The 19,307-nt window shown below is 34.8% G+C and overlaps 2 protein-coding genes and 1 long non-coding RNA gene across 4 annotated transcripts; 2 read left to right on the forward strand and 1 right to left on the reverse strand.

Moving 5' to 3' along the window:
• Window positions 1–2,918: 2,918 nt before the first annotated feature.
• LOC111513677 (peptidyl-prolyl cis-trans isomerase H) lies at window positions 2,919–3,795 on the reverse strand. The gene is made up of 3 exons (XM_023169901.2): window positions 3,550–3,795; window positions 3,318–3,494; window positions 2,919–3,264 (listed from the first exon to the last, which is right to left on the reverse strand). The coding sequence occupies exons 1-3, from the start codon at window positions 3,631–3,633 to the stop codon at window positions 2,971–2,973; spliced, it is 555 nt and encodes a 184-aa protein (XP_023025669.1). The 5' UTR covers window positions 3,634–3,795; the 3' UTR covers window positions 2,919–2,970.
• A 2,465-nt stretch (window positions 3,796–6,260) lies between these two features.
• LOC141481215 (uncharacterized) lies at window positions 6,261–7,758 on the forward strand. The gene is made up of 2 exons (XR_012464817.1): window positions 6,261–7,032; window positions 7,093–7,758. It is a non-coding gene; the product is annotated as an uncharacterized lncRNA (long non-coding RNA).
• Window positions 7,759–8,917: 1,159 nt separating this feature from the next.
• LOC111513676 (uncharacterized) lies at window positions 8,918–13,676 on the forward strand. Of its 2 annotated transcripts, none has more exons than XM_023169900.2 (4): window positions 8,918–9,543; window positions 9,689–9,937; window positions 13,103–13,208; window positions 13,262–13,676. In XM_023169900.2, the coding sequence occupies exons 1-4, from the start codon at window positions 9,115–9,117 to the stop codon at window positions 13,420–13,422; spliced, it is 945 nt and encodes a 314-aa protein (XP_023025668.2). In that variant the 5' UTR covers window positions 8,918–9,114; the 3' UTR covers window positions 13,423–13,676. The 2 variants fall into 2 exon arrangements, with proteins under 2 accessions (XP_023025668.2, XP_023025667.2); XM_023169899.2 differs by having other exon boundaries at window positions 8,920–9,543; window positions 9,689–9,979.
• Window positions 13,677–19,307: the final 5,631 nt, after the last annotated feature.

The following is a 19,307-nucleotide window of genomic DNA, read 5'->3' on the forward strand; positions in this document are numbered from 1 at the left end:
AATAAAGTTAGTGGAGATCAAATCGTTTAAGTGTAGTTTGTGAAATTACTATGGATCTTCATCAAGTAACGGCCGAATCAATCAGAAAAAAAAAAAAAAAAACTCTATGTATGATTCAATTTGTAAAATACTTAAGCAATTCAAATACGAATTCAAACAATTTCGAATTTAGTCTTGGCTCAACAGTTATTTTTTTCATCTGTCTAATTCTGACAACCTATGATATTTATCAAAAAAATTATACAATTAATTAATAAGTGAATACAAATTGGAATGAGTAACATTCTCCACCCACAAGCAGACTTTGCAAGGTGAGTGTACCATCTCCTGACTGAAAGAATACACAGTTTGGTGACAGGTCTCATATACAGGGTGAGTCAACAAGATTCCCTCGGTCCATTGCTATCAGAAGAAACAATTTTTCGAAGTGTTCAATTTTTTTGCAGCCATTTCAATAAATAATATCTTTCAAAATTATTTTCTTTCATACTGGGTGATTCAGCCGAGCGTGACCAACCAAAGTTATATTTTTTTCAAATAGAACACGCAGTATATGAATTCGATTCCATATTTTTTTTAGCTCTCTAAGGAATTTTTGTTTTCGAAGTTCCATTGCGGCATTGCCAAGTCATTCCAGAAAAACCTATTTTGTTAATTCACCACCCACATATCCACAGCAATTAAGTGGATTTTTTTAGGAATAGTTAGTCAACACTCATATGATAAATTCTGGAATAACTTTCGGAAACAATATAAGGGTGCTCGGTAAAACCGATCAAATTTCATTCATTTTCATACAGACAATTCAATTTTTTCAAATGGAACACCCTGTATTTTTTCATTTATATGAAATGTTTCAACATTTCACTACATTTTTTATCATAGGTATACTATACGAAAAACTGATATTTTACAAATTTTATCAAGTTTTAGTAATTGTAACCACAAAAATTTCATTTATTTATATTCACTTACTCAATTTTTTTTAATATGAACAATAAAAATTTTTTATTGAATAAAGGAGTCCAAAAGATGTTCAGAATGGCCGAACCGATACTTTAATACCTCTACACGTGTTTTGATCACCAAGTAATCATCTTCAAGAGGAAGATGTAAACTTCCTCTTGAAGATTAAATGGTTGTGGTATCACAATTGGATTGTCAAACTTTTTAAAGGTTTAATACAAAATCTATATTTCAGAAACCTAATTTTTTTAAGAACAATCTTTAGTGCTATTCATCAGTAGCCGTCACTTCACATAAACTTGAAGTACTTAATAATGTGAAAACTGAATACAATTGGTTGCAAATTACAAACTAACAGAAAAACATTCATCTAAATGAAGTGAAATGAATTTTACAAGGTGACAGTGACAAAAACAATAATAGTTACAGCTTGTCAAATGTAGGAAGAGCTTTCTGAATTCCGTTATGGTCCTGCCCGCTAGATGTGCGTTCGTAAGAAAACTATAAGAGCGAGAGAGGGAGAATTTTCAAGTCTCTTCCTAGATTTGACAAGCTGTATTTCAGTCTAGACAAAAAAGTTTATTTAGAGGGTGTAAATCCGCAAGATTATGTTGATTTTGATTTGATTAGTATGGGTATATTTGACTTTATTACCAAAAACAATTATACTTCTTCGAATATAGAAAGAAAAATTATTTTACCTCGGCTAATAAGTTATTTCTAGTATTTTGTTCTATTCTGCTTTCATACTTCATTCTTGGATTATGAAACGTAGATACAGTACTCAGCCAAGTGTTTGTCCAAAATTCCAAATGTTCTATCCGGCTGTTGTCTTTCCAGATATAATTCAAAATAAATTTGTGCTGTTTTCGTACTAGTCCTATCAAATTTATAACAAAGTTTCAACATATCTCGTTTTTCTTCATTTGAGAATGAGGACATTTCGACTGAAGTATTTGTGCAAACTAGTGTTCTTTAAACAAAACTGTTCGATGGAGTCATGACCGTCTCAGATGAAGTTGTTTTTTTTTAATACCTGTGGTTTCAGAAGAGCAAATCATAACAAATTATACCTCAATGAAATCAAAATAAGAAGCACTATTTTTCTGTATGAAAAAAAAATATGGCGCTCATGGTAGAAAAAAAATGATTGCCAGAAGACGAAACATTGGATAGTAATTCTGAACATGAAAACGTGTAGCTGAAAAAAAGTATCAATGAAAATGTGTTTTTGGTTATCAAATAACGATAGAAAAAAAATGAAAACGAAAATTCCGTTGTTCAGTTATTTCCTACTCAGAATTTTCCAAGTTTCAAACAGTATTTTGTCAAGCATAAAAAACACAACTTTGCCCAAATTTAAGCTTCGACATATCTCCTGTAGCCGAATTTGAATTACCCTGTATTGTAGAAACAAAAATAATCTATTGCATACAACACTATTTATTCACTTAATTCATTGAAGACACCTAAAGTTAATCTCACTTCAAGGGAGGAGGATTTCAATAAATTATTTTGTGGGCCAATTTTATCTCAAACACATATCAAATGATTGAAATCTGTATCATCTTTCAAATACAGAAATTTTGGTTTTTAAATAATTTTTATTAAATTAACAAATGTAATTATTCCTAATAATGCCTATACAGAATGTCACTTTGACATTTGTACCAACACCTTGCAACAATGGTACCTCCAATATGAGACATAACATATAACTTGAAATTTATGAGAAACATTCATTCCTTATACTAAGCTGAACCGAAATGAAAAAATAGAGTACTGAACCAAGTTATTTAGGGATTGTAGTGTTGCATAGAAGTGTTGAAAACTGATTTGCATGTAACTCCAATTATATCACAGCCTAAGATCATGAGCCTCCTTGAAAATCAGTCAGATCAATTCTTCACTATATTCAGATCAAGTAAAACCGGTATAAAACAACCCCGAACTAAGATATCTTCATTTACTTAAAAAAAGCACAATTTGATTGAATTTCCTATTTCACATTTGTCCACATTGTACAATTGTAACAGGTATTTTTGGTTTATTATTGGGACCAGTTGGAACATTTTCGATTTTTCTCATCACAAGAAGTCCATCAATCACTCTTCCAAAAACTACATGTTTACCATCTAGAAAGTTGCACTTTGCACATGTAATGAAGAACTGACAACCGTTTGTATCTTTTCCACTATTTGCCATAGATAACAATCCTGGAGTATCATGTTTTAGTAAAAAGTTTTCATCGGTAAATGTGCCTCCTCCGTATATACTCATAACTCCAGTTCCATCACCCTGTGAAATTGTCCAATTATGAATGATTTCAGTACTAACTTTCATTATCTTACATTCACAAAGTCACCACCTTGTATCATAAAGTCTTTGATTACTCTGTGAAAACTTGCACCTTTGTATCCCAATGGAACACCATCTTTTCGAAACTCTCCTGTACAGAATTGCCTGAAATTTTCACTTGATTTAGGAACAACATCGGCAAATAACTCAAATATCATTCTTCCGATTTCCTAAAAAATATTGACAATGAACATTTTATATTATATTTACTAGTGATGAACTCACAGTAGTGCCTACAGAAATATCAAAGAAGACTACTGGGTTAGCAGGATGCCTCAGTTGAGACTGTATTTGATTCCAATTCGGCATTTTACTTGAAAGTATATATGAGTTAAAATATTTGAATGCCAACAGATCAACATAAATAAGCAATATAACCTAAAAACTAGAGATGGGTCGGTACCACATGACCACAAGTATAATGCTAAAAGACCCAGTAGTCGACTATTACCACTTTTTGGTAATAAATAACAGCGCGCATGATCTAATCATAGTAAATAGTTTTTGGATGCACCGTGAATTGACAGTGATCAGACTGACGACGTTTCGCTTGTGGAATCATAAAAATGAAAAATGTTGAGATAAGGAAAAGTACAATGTATGTTTAGAATTTGGGAAAGACCATATTCTAACCAGGATATATTTGTAAATTTACAGTGTCTCCATGCACCTTTGGTTGGGTTTATTGATTCGTTAGCTACATATCTTTTGGGAAATCTTTCAGAAACAATAGTTGTTGCCGACCGATGTTTCACCCATTTCTAGTCTAGTAGTCAACTACTTCCCTTTCTAGTGACATGACGGGCATTGAATTATATCAAAAAATTCGTTGTTCAATCTTCCTCAGAGAACAGGAATCAAGTTACAAGGACATTCTAGCTAAAACCTACTAGCAGAATTTTGTTTCGATACGGGCAGCGTGACAACCTGCAGGTAAATCTGACAATACGGTCTTTATCATCAGCAGCTTCACTTTCAGTCTCATGTTGCTTCTTCGACCTATTATTGGCAATAGGTTTTGTCGGGCAGATCTCACCATTCCTATTCTCTGCCGTACGTGAGATCTGAACGTTAATGTTTCGTCTAGGTTGACCCCAAAGTGTCTAGCTTCGTTGGTCCTCGGAATCTCCTGTCCGTTGAAGATGACATTTCCTTCCGGGTGTACCATCCTCCGGGTGAACAGTATTTCCTGACTCCTTTCAGGGTTTATACTGATCTTCCACAGGTTGGCCCACTCCTCTAATCTATCTGCTTGTTGCTTCAAGTAACTTGGCTTGTTGATCTCGCCAGCAGAGCGCCAACTTGTTAAAGTTGTTCTATGGCTTGCGCACGTTTGCTGTGTATAACAAGAAGAGGTGTGGCGAATGGACTGCACCTTGTGGGACCTCTGCTTCCAGTAATCGCATCGTTGAGAGTTTTTGTTCTACCCTGCAGCGGCATCGCCTGTCAACCAGAAAAGACTCGATTTGTCTTACCATTGGTTTCGTGTAGCCAAAGTTGATCATTTTGGCCAGAAGTCCATCATGCCAGACTCTGTCAAACGCCTTGGAGATGTCTAAGAAAATCGCTCCGGTGTTGTATACTTTGCCTAGGTTGAAGTACGGAAGCCCGGGTGCCTAAATGCGCCGTACGGAAGCAAAAGCCAAGAAAAATCTATAGAGAAAGAGAAGTACGGAAGCCCGGTCACGACATACAATGCTACTGATACACTGGTACAGATATGTGACGTCACTTGCGGAACGTATAGAGATATTACGTCACTTGTGCAACGTACAGTGCTGAGGTGCCACATGTCGCGGTTTTCAACTGTTCAAGGTTAATACACGACCAATACGGTGACATGCCAGTATTTTGCAATATATACGGTATCGTAGAGTATCGTTATCGTCGCCTCTTAGCCTAAGTATACTGTACTGTTTCGCTGAGTATCCCGAATGTCTGGTCGCTAGCGCTAGTTCACGTTCTCATTGAAACAAAATTTCTGTCGTGGTGCTTTGCTGTGGTTAACAATGGAACGCTATCGCAATATATCATCCGCAAGCTATTTTGGATCTTGTTGGCATATGTATTATACCAAAAATGATGATGAACTGGAAATGGCGGTAATGTTCGATTCTCAGAGCAGACAAAAGTATGATATCACATTTTTTTTAGGTTCAATTCAAAATTAAACTTTTCATATTTCATTTGAATGATTTATCATCAAGTAAATGAGATACATGAAATAAAATAAAAATTTAACTTCATAAAATGTAAAAAAATTAAATAAATAAAGATTATTCTACATGAGATTAATATCGAAAACCAAATGTTGCAAAGCTTCTTCAACGCGACGGCGACACCCATGAGGTTCCATATCGTTCGCTTGGTCATGTATTCTCATGCAGTTTCTTTGTGGAGTATTTTCAATATTTTGTTGCGGAATTTTCCAGTCGCCTTCGTGACCATATTGCAAAGTGTAGAGTTTGACTATTTTACAGGTCTGCAGGTTAGCATATTGTTCTCAGTAAACATTGCTCTTGTAATATTGTAGGAAGGCAGAATTTCTTGCAGGCTGGGTATCTCGTATCCCAGATATGAATCTCGACCAGATCGACAAATAAATTTTCAACTTCCACCTAAGAATTTCACAATTCTCATAAAATTGAAAATAAATTTTGCACCTCTGCAGAAATATTTGCAGGTCGGGTCTTCCAGACAAGAATCTCGACTAGAAAAATCATTTTCGACAAAAAAATTCAACCCTCAACCTTCGTGCATGAAAAAACATTTCTCGTAAAATTACAAATGAACCTTATAGGCCGGCGAAAATTCTTGCAGGTCGAGTTTCTCAGATATATGAAACTACGAATATTTGGATGTTTTGTGACTGCGACGGCAATGAGCGATGAGCAATGTTTTCCTCAATCCTATGATACATAATGTTTGAAGCAGGTCATATAATAGTTATTTATGTATCAAGGGAATTAGGAGGGCCTTAATTACCGATGGCAAAGTTTGCGTCCCGAGGGCCTCTGGCCCGAGGGACAGCAATTGCCTGAGGTTATTAAGGCTCATTAATTCCCGTTGTACATAGATAATTTTATTTCTGACCGATTTCAATAAAATTTTGTTCATTTTTGAAACGGAAAAATGTACCAATTCATTACCTTCACGGTATATTTGAATCAGGTACCGTTGATTATAGTAGAGTTTTCTTGTTGCTAGGTTGTTGCTATGTTACTTGTTTATAAACAGAACTTTGTTATCAAGCTGTGTTTGCGGTGAAAACGTGTTTTCTACCCCAAATATAATGGAGGATATTTTGAAAAAAGCTGAACAAGCAAGAGAATCATTAATTCCATCGAAAAGTGAAGCCGTATACCAAAAAGAATACAAGATATATCTGGACTGGCTGACACGGAAAAATATTATGCCAAAAGTTGTCACTGAAACTGTATTTCTGGCATATTTTCAAGAACTGGTAAGGAATTTTCTATGTTTTTCGGTAGATTTGGTAGTAATTGTGTTTATTGACTAAATGGTCAATGCTAAAATCGATGGTGACTATACATGAGAAACGAGATATCACCAAGTTCAATGAACTACAGGCTTTTTTGAAACGGAAGAGTAAGAGTTATAAGCCGAAAAAGTCTGCTGTTTTATCTCCTAAAGATGTTATCAGATTCCTAAAGGACGCTCCTATATGATATTCATTTATTGCATAAGGTAATTTTTTTCTTATTTTCCTTTTTGTGTGTATTTATTTCCTTTTTTTTTTTGTTATAGGTTGTTTTGATTATGGGTTATTTTGGAGGATGCAGAAGTCAGGAACTTTTGAATATGAAGATATCGGATATAGAGGACCGGGATTCCGTTATGGTAGTGAACGTACCGGAAAGTAAAACTGGTGTATCGAAGAAATTTACAGTTGTGGATGAAAAAGAGTTCTCCGCTTTGCCTTTATTAAGACTTTATATGTCTTTGCGTCCTAAAGGTATTGAACGATTTTTTTTGAGCTTCCGACAAAATAAATGTACATCTCAGCCAATTGGAAAAAACATGTTTGGGAAAATCCCCAGCAAAATCGCAATGTATTTAGGATTGCCAAACTCATCTTCCTATACGGGACATTGCCTTCGTCGCACTTCTGCTACTGCTCTAGCCAATGCAGGAGCAACTATGACTAACTTAAAAAGACACGGAGGTTGGAAAAGTTCCACGGTGGCGGAGGGGTATTTGGAGGATAGCATCGAATTGAGAAATAAAACGGCGCGTATGTTGTCTACTTTGTCATCAGAAGAGTCAGGTACCTCGACTGTAGTGAACAGAAGCTCCAGCCATACAAAAGAAGAAATTGTTTCCAGTGGCGGAAGTAATTTTCAGGGAACATTTCAAAATTGTACATTTATTATTTGTAATGACGTGAATAAATAAAATATGGTTCAGTTTTCATTTCTATTTATTTTTACTTGTGAAAGGTAGAGGGAATTATAAAATCTATAATGTCCCAAGGGAGTTATGACCCTCTTTATTGATAGCGTAACTATGACGATATAAGCTTATAATATCCCGGTCAGAAATAAAATAATGAACGTTAGCACTATTATTTCTTATGTTGAGCCTTTTGAAGTATTTTAGTTCGTATATGTACCTGTTGTCTTTTTGAACCAATATTGTTTCAATTGTTACAGACACTAAAGAGGTTCTGATGCTCAGCAATTGTCATAAGAATAGTTTAATGTTGAATAAACCCAGACTGAACCCGATTTTCAATGAATTATCCAAAAATGATATCATTCTTTGAAGAGAAAATAGACAGAGTAGGCCGTAGGTTTGATTCCCGCCTCGACCAGATATTTTTCTCGAAAGAATTTATCTGGTTGAAGCTGGGATGGTTCTGCAACCGTGTTAGGAATCACACGTTAAAAGGTAAGACCTCGTTAGTCCTTAGCTCGTATAAGTTTCTCAACTTCTGAGAGTTGTCTTCTTCTTCTTCTTTTCCCATTAATGGCTTCAGCTGCCAGGGCTATCCAGCCAGGGGTTCCAGGATCATGTTGCTACTACAGGTGGAGCCCACACTAAAGTGGATCTGAGTTGGACCCAAACCCCACTTGGTTTTGCGCTATAACAAAGTTCGACTGTAGTTTGAGGTCAGTTAACAAGCAATGTCCGTCTGCATTAGAGTGTAAGCACTAATGTGAGGTGATGCACTACGGTTACGTGTATGGACACTACGGTTACGTGTATGGACACTACGATCAGGTCATGATTGGCGAAGCACTGCATGCACACAAGTATTAGTTCTGTCTTGATCACTACAGCTTTATGTTGGATGCAATCAGGAATTTGGATATGGTTTGTATATTAGATGGTGATATATGTTTGAAAAATATATCGTGGAAGGTAAGAGGCTGAATGGTTGAAGGAGGGATGCTAAGAGAGGCATGCAGTATTTGTATATTATGAGAATTATTAGGGCTTCTGAGAGTTGTCGTTCGTATGGGGGCGACAGCTGATTAACGAAAAAAAAACAGAACAGGTTATGTCGGTGGCATCGGTGGTTGAAAGTGACTACGATTCGATTTCATTCCTGACAGTTCCAGTTTGATCCAGTTGGCAACACTGATACACGCCAAAATAAAACATAACCACAGAAATGGGAACCTACACGTTATGTCGGTGACTTACACTCATTTATAAACAAATCAATTATACAAATAATACTCCTTGATTTACTTACACCGAAATGAATCATCAAAGTTAGTGTTGGTTGTAACTAGTATTAATACTAGCACTAGTATCAGAACCATGCCTGATGATAAAGGTCACAAACGAAATTCTGATGAAATATTGGAAAATAACAGCTGTAAGAAAACAAATCAAAATGAAAGTTTATGTTTCATTTCTGATGAAGAAAACAATGAGGTCGCTAAAAAATTAGAACAAGAACCCGATGATAATGAAAAAGAAAAGAAATATTTCAATGGTGTAGAAGTTTCAAAACTGAGTAAAAGGCAAATGAAAAAATACCAAAAGTGTATGAAATGGGAGGAGGTTAAAAAGGAAAAACGGCTCAAGGAACGTTTGAAACTTAAGCAGAAACGAATTCATGCCAAACTAAACAATATAGATCTAGGCCCCAGTCGTAAAGAGCTCAAAATGTTTAAAATGAAAGACAGCCCGTGTAAAATTCATATTTGTATCGATCTTGGTTTTGATGATCTAATGATTGATAAGGTAATTATATACTTGCAATTAGATCATTGAATATTTCTTACTTCACAAATAGGTACATTTGTGAAAGTTTCTGTTAAGTGCTTATTCTATTTTCCAAAGGTGCCATTTTCTTATATACCTTCTTCCATCAATATTTCTATTCTAGGACATGGCTAAAACAGTGAAACAGATATTACGTGTATATACAGAAAATAGAAGATCCAAGGCCCCAATGCAGCTTCATTTGAGCAATTTCAATGGAAGAAGTGAAAAGGAAATGGCCAAACATCACGGGTTTGAAAATTGGGATATCAACTTTCATAAAGAAGATTATATAAAAGTATTCCCGAAGAACGATCTTATTTATTTGAGCAGTGAAAGTGAGAATGTACTTACACAACTTGAACAAAATAAGGTGTATATTATTGGCGGGCTAGTCGACCATAATTCACAAAAAGTAATTAATTTCATTACAATTCAATATCTTCAACTAATATCCATGATTTGTTTTTTAGAGTACTTTGTCTATAAATCTCCTTTGTTTTGATTTTTATAAAATGCACCCGTGAAAAAAACGATCATAATATACAAAGCTCTTCAAAAATGAGTCTATTCAAGGGGATCTCATAAATGGAACGAGAGTGTGATCAAGTTGATCTGCCCATCGGGTGTTATTTATATCAAATATTTGTGTCACATACAGGCTTTGTAATAAGACCACATGAGAGCTTTCTTTATAGCATTAACAAGCTACTCAATCTGAATCTCAAAACATTTGACAATGCTTTGAACCTGAGTATAGTTTTTTCTAAATGGAATAGATAGATTAAACTGTATATCAGCTATAGATGGAGAAACTATAAAGTGATTTCAGTTCAGAGGCTATAGCTGGGACAGAAACACCTATGTCAAAGGCCTGAATGTACTATTCTTTAGGTGAACTTGGTAATAGTTGTGGCTCTCTAGATATGCAGCTTTTTGTAAATAGTTCCAAAAAAAGTTTTTTTGCATTCTGAGTTATCCATATCTAAAGTATTTGAATATTGATCAGGATTCTAACGGGTGATTTTTTTGAGGTTAGGATTTTCATGCATTAGTATTTGACAGATCACGCGGGATTTCAGACATGGTGCAAAGAGAAAGATGCTCAGTATGCTTTGACATTTCATCATGAATAGACTTACTAACGAGCAACGCTTGCAAATCATTGAATTTTATTACCAAAATCAGTGTTCGGTTCGAAATGTGTTTCACGCTTTACGCCCGATTTATGGTCTACATAATCGACCAAGTGAGCAAACAATTAAAGCGATTGTGACCAAGTTTCGCACTCAGTTTACTTTATTGGACATTAAACCAACCACACGAATGCGTACAGAAGAGAATATTGAGAGTGTTGCTGAAGACCGTGAAATGTCGATTCGTCGCCGTTCGCAGCAATTGGGTTTGTGTTATTCGACCACATGGAAGATTTTACGCAAAGATCTTGGTGTAAAACCGTATAAAATACAGCTCCTGCAAGAACTGAAGCCGAATGATCTGCCACAACGTCGAATTTTCAGTGAATGGGCCCTAGAAAAGTTGGCAGAAAATCCGCTTTTTTATCGACAAATTTTGTTCAGCGATGAGGCTCATTTCTGGTTGAATGGCTACGTAAATAAGCAAAATTGCCGAATTTGGAGTGAAGAGCATCCAGAAGCCGTTCAAGAACTGCCCATGCATCCCGAAAAATGCACTGTTTGGTGTGGTTTGTACGCTGGTGGAATCATTGGACCGTATTTTTTCAAAGATGCTGTTGGACGCAACGCTACGGTGAATGGCGATCGCTATCGTTCGATGCTAACAAACTTTTTGTTGCCAAAAATGGAAGAACTGAACTTGGTTGACATGTGGTTTCAACAAGATGGCGCTACATGCCACACAGCTCGCGATTCTATGGCCATTTTGAGGGAAAACTTCGGAGAACAATTCATCTCAAGAAATGGACCGGTAAGTTGGCCACCAAGATCATGCGATTTGACGCCTTTAGACTATTTTTTGTGGGGCTACGTCAAGTCTAAAGTCTACAGAAATAAGCCAGCAACTATTCCAGCTTTGGAAGACAACATTTCCGAAGAAATTCCGGCCGAAATGCTCGAAAAAGTTGCCCAAAATTGGACTTTCCGAATGGACCACCTAAGACGCAGCCGCGGTCAACATTTAAATGAAATTATCTTCAAAAAGTAAATGTCATGGACCAATCTAACGTTTCAAATAAAGAACCGATAAGATTTTGCAAATTTTATGCGTTTTTTTTTTTAAAAAGTTCTCAAGCTCTTAAAAAATCACCCGTTACATTTCATCTGTGGAGGCGTCAGAAAATCTGTCGACCATACTACGAACTGATACTGTGTCTTCTTTCACACAAGATGTTATATTCATGACTTTCTGAAAATATTTTTCTTCTGTTATTGTTGATATATGGAGAACTTTATTTTTCAGTTTTACTTGCACTGCCCTTTTTTTGATAATTCCAAATATTGCTCGTTATTTCCAAAACTTGACGAATCTTTAATTATTGTTTTGTCTTCACAGCAAGCAACAAATACTTCAACAATACTATTTCTGTTTCTGTACTGCAGATCTTTTGGGTTCATCATTATTTTCTTGTTGACATTTAAATTTGTGAGAAACTATATCCTTTTCAAGTTTAATTCTGGTCTCAACCAGTTTATATTTAACAGATCTCCAAATCATTCTCAAACTGAAACAAGAAAAAATACTATAAGTTACATTAACATGCACGCAGAGCAACAGGCACTGGCTAGTATAGACTAAAGTACCTACATATTTAGGTATACCAAACAAATGCAAACTACAAGAGGGTTACGATATAGATATACCTACTTATGTACACGATAGATTATCATTGTACTTACAGCAAAATAATCTTCACAACAAAATACTTTGCTTTTAGCTCGAACTTCATTCAATAACTTCATAGCTTTCATCTATGTCTTTCACATTTGGACATCCATTGGAATCACAAAAAATATATTTTCCGGTTCATTGGTGGTTGTGCTTTTACATATTGGCACAACACATGACTTTTAATTATTGGTATTGTTCAATAGCATTCAAGAAATCTGTCCACTTTATATAATTGAAAAATATGTTTATGAATACAGGAGTTTACTTCAATTATTTTGCAATTTGTGTAACTTATAAACAAATGAGGCAATACTCTTTGGCATTTCTGTCTTGACCTGGTGTCTAGTTGAAATGTATTAAACCAGCACACACACTCTTGAAATATGTGAATGCAGTGTTGACAAATTGGATGAAAATAAGAATATTAAAATTACTGTTTCATAATAAAATAATATTTAATTTTCAAATTGAAAATATATTGACTGATGAGTCGATTATTCTTCAAAAGTTTCGTTTGTTGTTGTTTCCATATTAGAAATTATAATGAAATATTTATTAAAGATTAGATTGAAAGTTCACAATCCAAGATTCACACAATTTTTTTTTTATGAAATTTCTTTCTCAATATTTTCCTTTTTTTTTTTCTAAGTACTAAAACATTTTTTTTCAGGGTATATGCTACAATAAAGCTGTAGAGCAGGGAGTAGTTCATGCAAAACTTCCAATTGAAGAATATTTCTGGATGAAACATAGAAAAGTTTTGACAATAAATCAAGGTAATACTTCTTTCATTTTATTGTTATTATTTTTTAAACCTTTTCTTTTTCAGTATTCGAAATTTTATTGAGAGTGAGCGAAGGAAATACCTTTAAAGAAGCATTTGAATTAATCCTACCAAAAAGGATTGAAAAATTATCGACAGACGAGTTACCGAAAACCAGCTTCAAGAAAAACATTGAGAATGAACTTTGTGATAGCAAAATTGAGTAATATAAATTGAAAAAAAAATTGGCGATGCTTTTAAAACTTATTTTTTCATTGAGTTGTTATAGAGCAGAATCCAAAAATCAAATATCCCTTCTGGAAGTGTCATTACTGTCAAATTCAAGGATAAGTCAGAAACTTAGGTTCCTAATATTCAGAAATCAGGAAATTTCCACTCTGCCGAAAATTTTAAAATATTTTGATTTTTGTATTTATAATATTGGTGTTGACATCAATAATATTCAAATTTGTAAGATACTGCGATTTTACATTTTTCTTTCTCATCCTTCAATATTATATCTAGTTGTAAAAACGGCAACCATGAATGAACTGTCTTGAGGAGTGTCATAGGGAGTGTTTGACGTTTTTGCATTCTGGTTTCCTATTGGACAAAGTTTTAAGGGACGTTTATAATATTTTCAAATATTCTCCAGAGAAAGCCGGCTACGATACATTTCCAAAAATTTGTATGTGACTCAATAGGTAGAAAATGTCTGCCACAAATAGGAAATTTGCTTTCTAATATTCCTGTTACGATTGTGAAAACTCTACTCTAGAAAGAAATCAAATAAGCTTAATGACTGTGTCAAGGAGAGATACATACAGTTTTTGCCACATTGAGGTTGCGTTGGAAGTCTGAGATGAAGGAGTGAAATTGTCAAAAACATGTATAATATTCTTTAATATCCGGGGATCCAGTATAAATGTAGCATATAAAAGTTAGAGATATATTTCGTCCCATATTCGAATTTCATCAGGGAATTACTTTACTTTATCTTGGTAATTCTGGATCTATTGGAATTTCATGTTGAAAGTAGTTTCTTTTCCAAATCATGTAACAGTAATAGGTGTGTTCCTCAGATTAATAGAACAAAAGCTTATACTAAATTTTTGGGGGTCATATGATACCTAATAGTCCTAAAGTGTATAATGAGTTTCAGCTTCATGCTGTCAGTTGTAAGTGTTGCACATGAAAATCTTGGTAAAGGGAAAACAATTATCCAAGTAGGGGGTAATTTGCCAAAAGTTCTTGGCTCATACGAAATTGAAAAATATGTTTTCAAAACGCCCATGTATTTTTATGATCTCTCTGAATAGTTGCGAATAATACCCTCCGGTTTTACCAGAGAGACCATAGAAATACATAAACATAAAAATTATTTCAATCCTAAGGACGTGAAAGCCTGCACACCATGATAATGTTGAATTGTAATACATTTATTTTTTCTAACGTTCAACCGAATAGTAACAAGTCCGTTGTATTAGAACCATGAATGAAATTTCAGAAATAACTCGATTCACGGCACTCTTGATGAAATAAAGAGATCCAATGAATTTTGGTATTCAATTCACAGAGGCACTGAGTGCACACCAAATGACACACTTCGTGATGTAAAGTTCCCTAAAAATATAGGGAGTCGGACATTTTTCAACAACGGATATAAAACTACTTCTGTGTGAATCGTTAGTACTTATTGTCTCTTTTCACTTGTGCCGACTGCATTTACAGCCCTAATATGTACCATATATAAGTCAAAAGACATATATGGTGTTCGTGGAAGTAAAGGAATTTCACATAAACTAATTAGGTACTGTTGGATGGTTGAATATATGGAGAAGAGAAGATTTTTTTCATGCTGCTTGTTTGTTCCATAGAATCATAATTACCAAAAAACCTTCCTATTTGCATCGTAAAATAACATGATATTCAAAATGTCACTAACGCCACCAAATTCTAAAACTGAATTTGATTGATAAATGAATTTCCGCAGTGTGCGATTGTGATGGAAAAACTTTTTTTACTTATAACTTATTCAATGAATATGTTTCGATAGAATTCTGAATAGTGACAAACCAAAACCTGATGAATCTAGTGGATTAATCGGATTGGTGGGAACACATTTTGAGGTAATATTGACCACTTCAAAACTACATAAGTCCAGTGGTGTGATAAGATTTTTTTCCGTGTTTGATATTGAAAAAAAAAATTGCACCAGAAAATGAAAAATCATTCATACAATTTGGGTTGCTAATAGACTTATGAAAAAAAGAATCCAGAAGTTGAAAAATATTTTTTATAAAGGTGCTTCCATTCTAATAAATGATTAAGGTTGTATATATCAAATCACTATGAATATTAAGAAACAAGAAAATGTATTATTTTAACACAAGAAGGAATGGAATCGGCTGCATTCAAAATTACGTGAAAAGAAGATATTCAAGTTTCTAATTACCCTTCATTTTGTTATCAAGTGACGACCTTTAAAATAAATACCAATTTTTTTGACACATTTCTAGTGGTGTTCACTCGTATTCACTTGCCTGAATCAAGTTTTTATTCTTGTTTTTCTTAAGTAACCACATATTCTTAAACGAACTGTCACTTCGTTGATTAAGTTTAATGTTTAACATATTTTGATGTAGCAAATTCTCAAGGCTTAGGTACTTGTCATTAAAAATAATTGAAAGAAAACTACAAAGTTATATGAATTTGCTCATTAAGCCACGAGGTAGTGAGATATGAATCTGGTCAATTGTAATTGGTTTGAAGGTGTGAGTTGTAAATATAAAAAAAAGAGAATTGAAACGTTCTATGTTTTTTACCACTTTTATTTGAAACTAACGTTACTGCAGTTTCGTCCTATAAGGACATTTTCAAACTTATACATTAAACTAACAATGGTTTAGTACATTAGCCTTTATATAGCATCCCTGTAGGTAATAATATAGGTACTTGGCTTGATTGAGTACCTCAATTTACAAAGCGGATGTGCTAATTTGAAAACCGTTTAGAAAACTAAATCGATTTGATCATTTAACAGGTTGCACCCGCAATTTTTATGCTTGCGAATTTCCAAGGATTCTAAATAATTGAGTTTCTTTCCCTTCCTTGCATAGTGCAAAATTTCCGTATCGTTTAGATTCGGGAACTTGTGGTTGCTGCCAAGGAATGGTTTGAAAACGTCGAATCATTTTTTTCCAGTCTGAAGGACCTTTCATGTTCACCATACCGTTTTTGAAAATTTCGACCACATTGTCCTATATAAAAACTATTACACCCCGGACACTTGAGCTTATAAACTCCAGATTTCTCCAACTTGTCCACCTTATCTTTGGCATTGTAAAGGAAATCAGATAACCTGGCATGTGGTCTGAATGTCACTTCCACATTGTTTTTTCTGAAGAAACCTGCATTTATCTCTGTTCTTTTTCCAAAATACCCATTTCTGGTTGTTTGACCTGAGGGTATATTAATCTGTAAGTTTTGTTTTCTGACTAACTTCTGGATAGTATCTGCGTTGAAACCATTATTATGACCTATCTGTGTAATTATATCAATTCCCCTAGCTAGATTGTTAGCAGACAAAGGCAGTGAGAATGCTCTGTGCAACATTGAATTGTAGGCTGTTAATTTCTGTATCTGTAGAGTAGGAAGGGTGAGTGACCCATTGTACATCCTCCCGAGGAGTTGTCCTCCTAGGTCATCGTCCATCCTGTCCTTTCCAGGAAGGTGGACAGGTCACTGGGAGACATCTCCTTTATATCGGCAGGTGTAGGCCAAGAATCGCCGAACACACTCTCTTATTGACGATAACTCCGGGCACTCGCACAGGACATGCCTGACAGTCTCATCTTCCTGTTCACACATCCTGCATAGAGGTGTGTCCACTAGCCCCATATTATGGAGGTGTTTCCTTAGTTGGCAGTGGCCAGTCAGAAATCCTACTGTAAGGCGTAGATTTTTCCTGGTCATCGCCAGATATTTCTTCGGCGCCAGGTTCCCAGGGTCGTCCAAGGTGATCCTGGCAAGATTGCATCCTTTGATTCCATCCCATCTCTTCAAGGAATGATCATGGGTGTAATATTTGGCTAGTTCCGCAATTGTCGAAGTCATCAGGCCGTAGGTGACACTGGGTCCTAAAATCCTTAGTCCAGCCGCTTCCTTGGCTAAAGAGTCAGCCCTGTCGTGCCCTTTAACCCACCTTAGGATAATGTTATTATCTAGGCTGCTAATTTATGACTGTCTGGATGGAAAGAATCGCTTGTAATGTTATCATAGAAAATTTCAATTCTCTTTTCTTCATTATGATTTCCTACCACGTAGTAACGGCAACATCCACCAATTTAGTTGTAAATAATATGTTAATTTATGATTACCTGTCATTCTGTAATGTTAATATGGATATGTCCAATATCATTCTTTTCACTGTATGTGGATGAAAGTGGGGCAGATGTCTTTTGGAACATATACAGTGTGGTCTACTTAGTGTGCAAAACAAATGGGAAACTTTTTTATTATCGATTTCTCAGAAAATTTTATTCTTGACAAAAGTTGGTGCATGTTCCAAAACTATACCAAGTGTACCTACCTGAAATGGCTTTATGACAAACACCATACAGGATAGGCCAAAAAATATAAAGTTCGTTCAAGAGTAAAGTACCCTTATTTCAAAAAATATAAAAATATGTTGAAGAGAAAAGTTGCTTAGAATTAAAAATTATGTTCAGATACGAAGTCATGGCCTGCTATTCGACTTATTTTTTTCTTTTGAAAACTTTTGAATTACCCCCGTATGATACATATTTTTACTATTTTGATTTAATATGTATTTGAAGTAGCCACAATCAAATCAGTTTGGAGTATTTTTTATCAAATTGAAGTGTATTTGTAAAATTTATTTGGATTTGTATTTTTTAGGTGACCGTCAACTTCATGTTTGTTGCAACCATATTTAACAGAACTCTAGAATAAAACAAATACTCTTTTTCACGAGGCAAATACTTTACTAAGTATAATGTTCATATGAATAAACTGTCAAAATCTACTGCGGATAGCCATGAACAAAACAGAACCAATAAGCGATAGTACAGAAAAATACAGTAGGTAACTTAACAACTTGACAGGTGCTAACAATGAAAATTATCGAAGCGTCTCTGTATGTCCACCTCTTTCGATGCATCTATAATTGTTCGCTCATAAAATTCGTTTAATGTAGATCGCAACACATTAGCGGGAATATTTCTGCAATTAACTCGTATTGAAGTTTCAAGCTCATCAACATTATAAAAGGGGCGATCTCTGTAGACATTTTGTTTTAACTATCCCCATAAGAAATAATCTAGAGATGTAAGGTCTGGAGAACGAGGAGGCCATCGAGGATCGGTATTTCGTCCTAACCATTTATTACGAAATGTCCTATTCAGCCACTGAGAAACATTTCTAGTAGAATTTGCAGGACATCCGTCATGTTGGAACCATAACTTTTGCCATTCTTCTAATACCATATCATCCAAAAACTCTCCTATTTCAGTTTCCAAAAAGTTCAAGTACCTGTCACCATTCAAATTCTCGCGAAAAAAAAAACGGACCTAGTAATTTATCATTTAATATGCCACACCGAACGTTTGTTTTCTGATAGTATTGATTTTTGTTGTCAATAATAAAATTTGGGTTGACATCTGACCACCATCTGCAATTTTGTGATGATAGAACCCCATTTGTTGTAAAAGTAGATTCATCTCCAAACAGAATACATCGATGAAAATCTCATTGTTCTTCTATTTCCCTCTGAATCCACATGGAAAAATCATATCTCAAATCATAGGCTCTTTTTTGAAATGTACAAATGAATGTAGGTTTGTAAGCATGGTACTTATGTTTCTTGAGAATACGCTTCACAGAAGTTTTTTTTATGCCGGTATAATCACTAATTTCTTGGGTGGACCTTCTAGGATTTTCTACTACTGCTTGAAGTAGGTCAAGCTGGTTTTCTTCTGTGCATACAGGTTTCGTACTATGTTTATATTCTAGTGAGCCGGTCTGTTTGAAATTCTTTAAAATTCTACTTACACTTGAATAGCAAATTTGATTGTCTGGATGCCGCTCGTTG

Source organism: Leptinotarsa decemlineata, unplaced genomic scaffold (assembly GCF_025532065.1).
Source record: "Leptinotarsa decemlineata unplaced genomic scaffold, Ldec_3_MD MMD2_tig00000090_RagTag_RagTag, whole genome shotgun sequence".
Lineage (NCBI taxonomy): Eukaryota > Metazoa > Arthropoda > Insecta > Coleoptera > Chrysomelidae > Leptinotarsa > Leptinotarsa decemlineata.

Coding starts and splice junctions, on each gene's coding strand:
- LOC111513677 (XM_023169901.2), bottom strand. CDS start 3,633: ATGCCGAATTGGAATCAAATACAGTCTCAACTGAGGCATCCTGCTAAC. Junction 3,495..3,549: donor ATATTTCTGTAGGCACTACT/GTGAGTTCATCA, acceptor AATATTTTTTAG/GAAATCGGAAGAATGATATT. Junction 3,265..3,317: donor AAGGTGGTGACTTTGTGAAT/GTAAGATAATGA, acceptor ACAATTTCACAG/GGTGATGGAACTGGAGTTAT.
- LOC111513676 (XM_023169899.2), top strand. CDS start 9,115: ATGCCTGATGATAAAGGTCACAAACGAAATTCTGATGAAATATTGGAA. Junction 9,544..9,688: donor ATGATCTAATGATTGATAAG/GTAATTATATAC, acceptor TTTCTATTCTAG/GACATGGCTAAAACAGTGAA. Junction 13,209..13,261: donor AGTTTTGACAATAAATCAAG/GTAATACTTCTT, acceptor TTTCTTTTTCAG/TATTCGAAATTTTATTGAGA.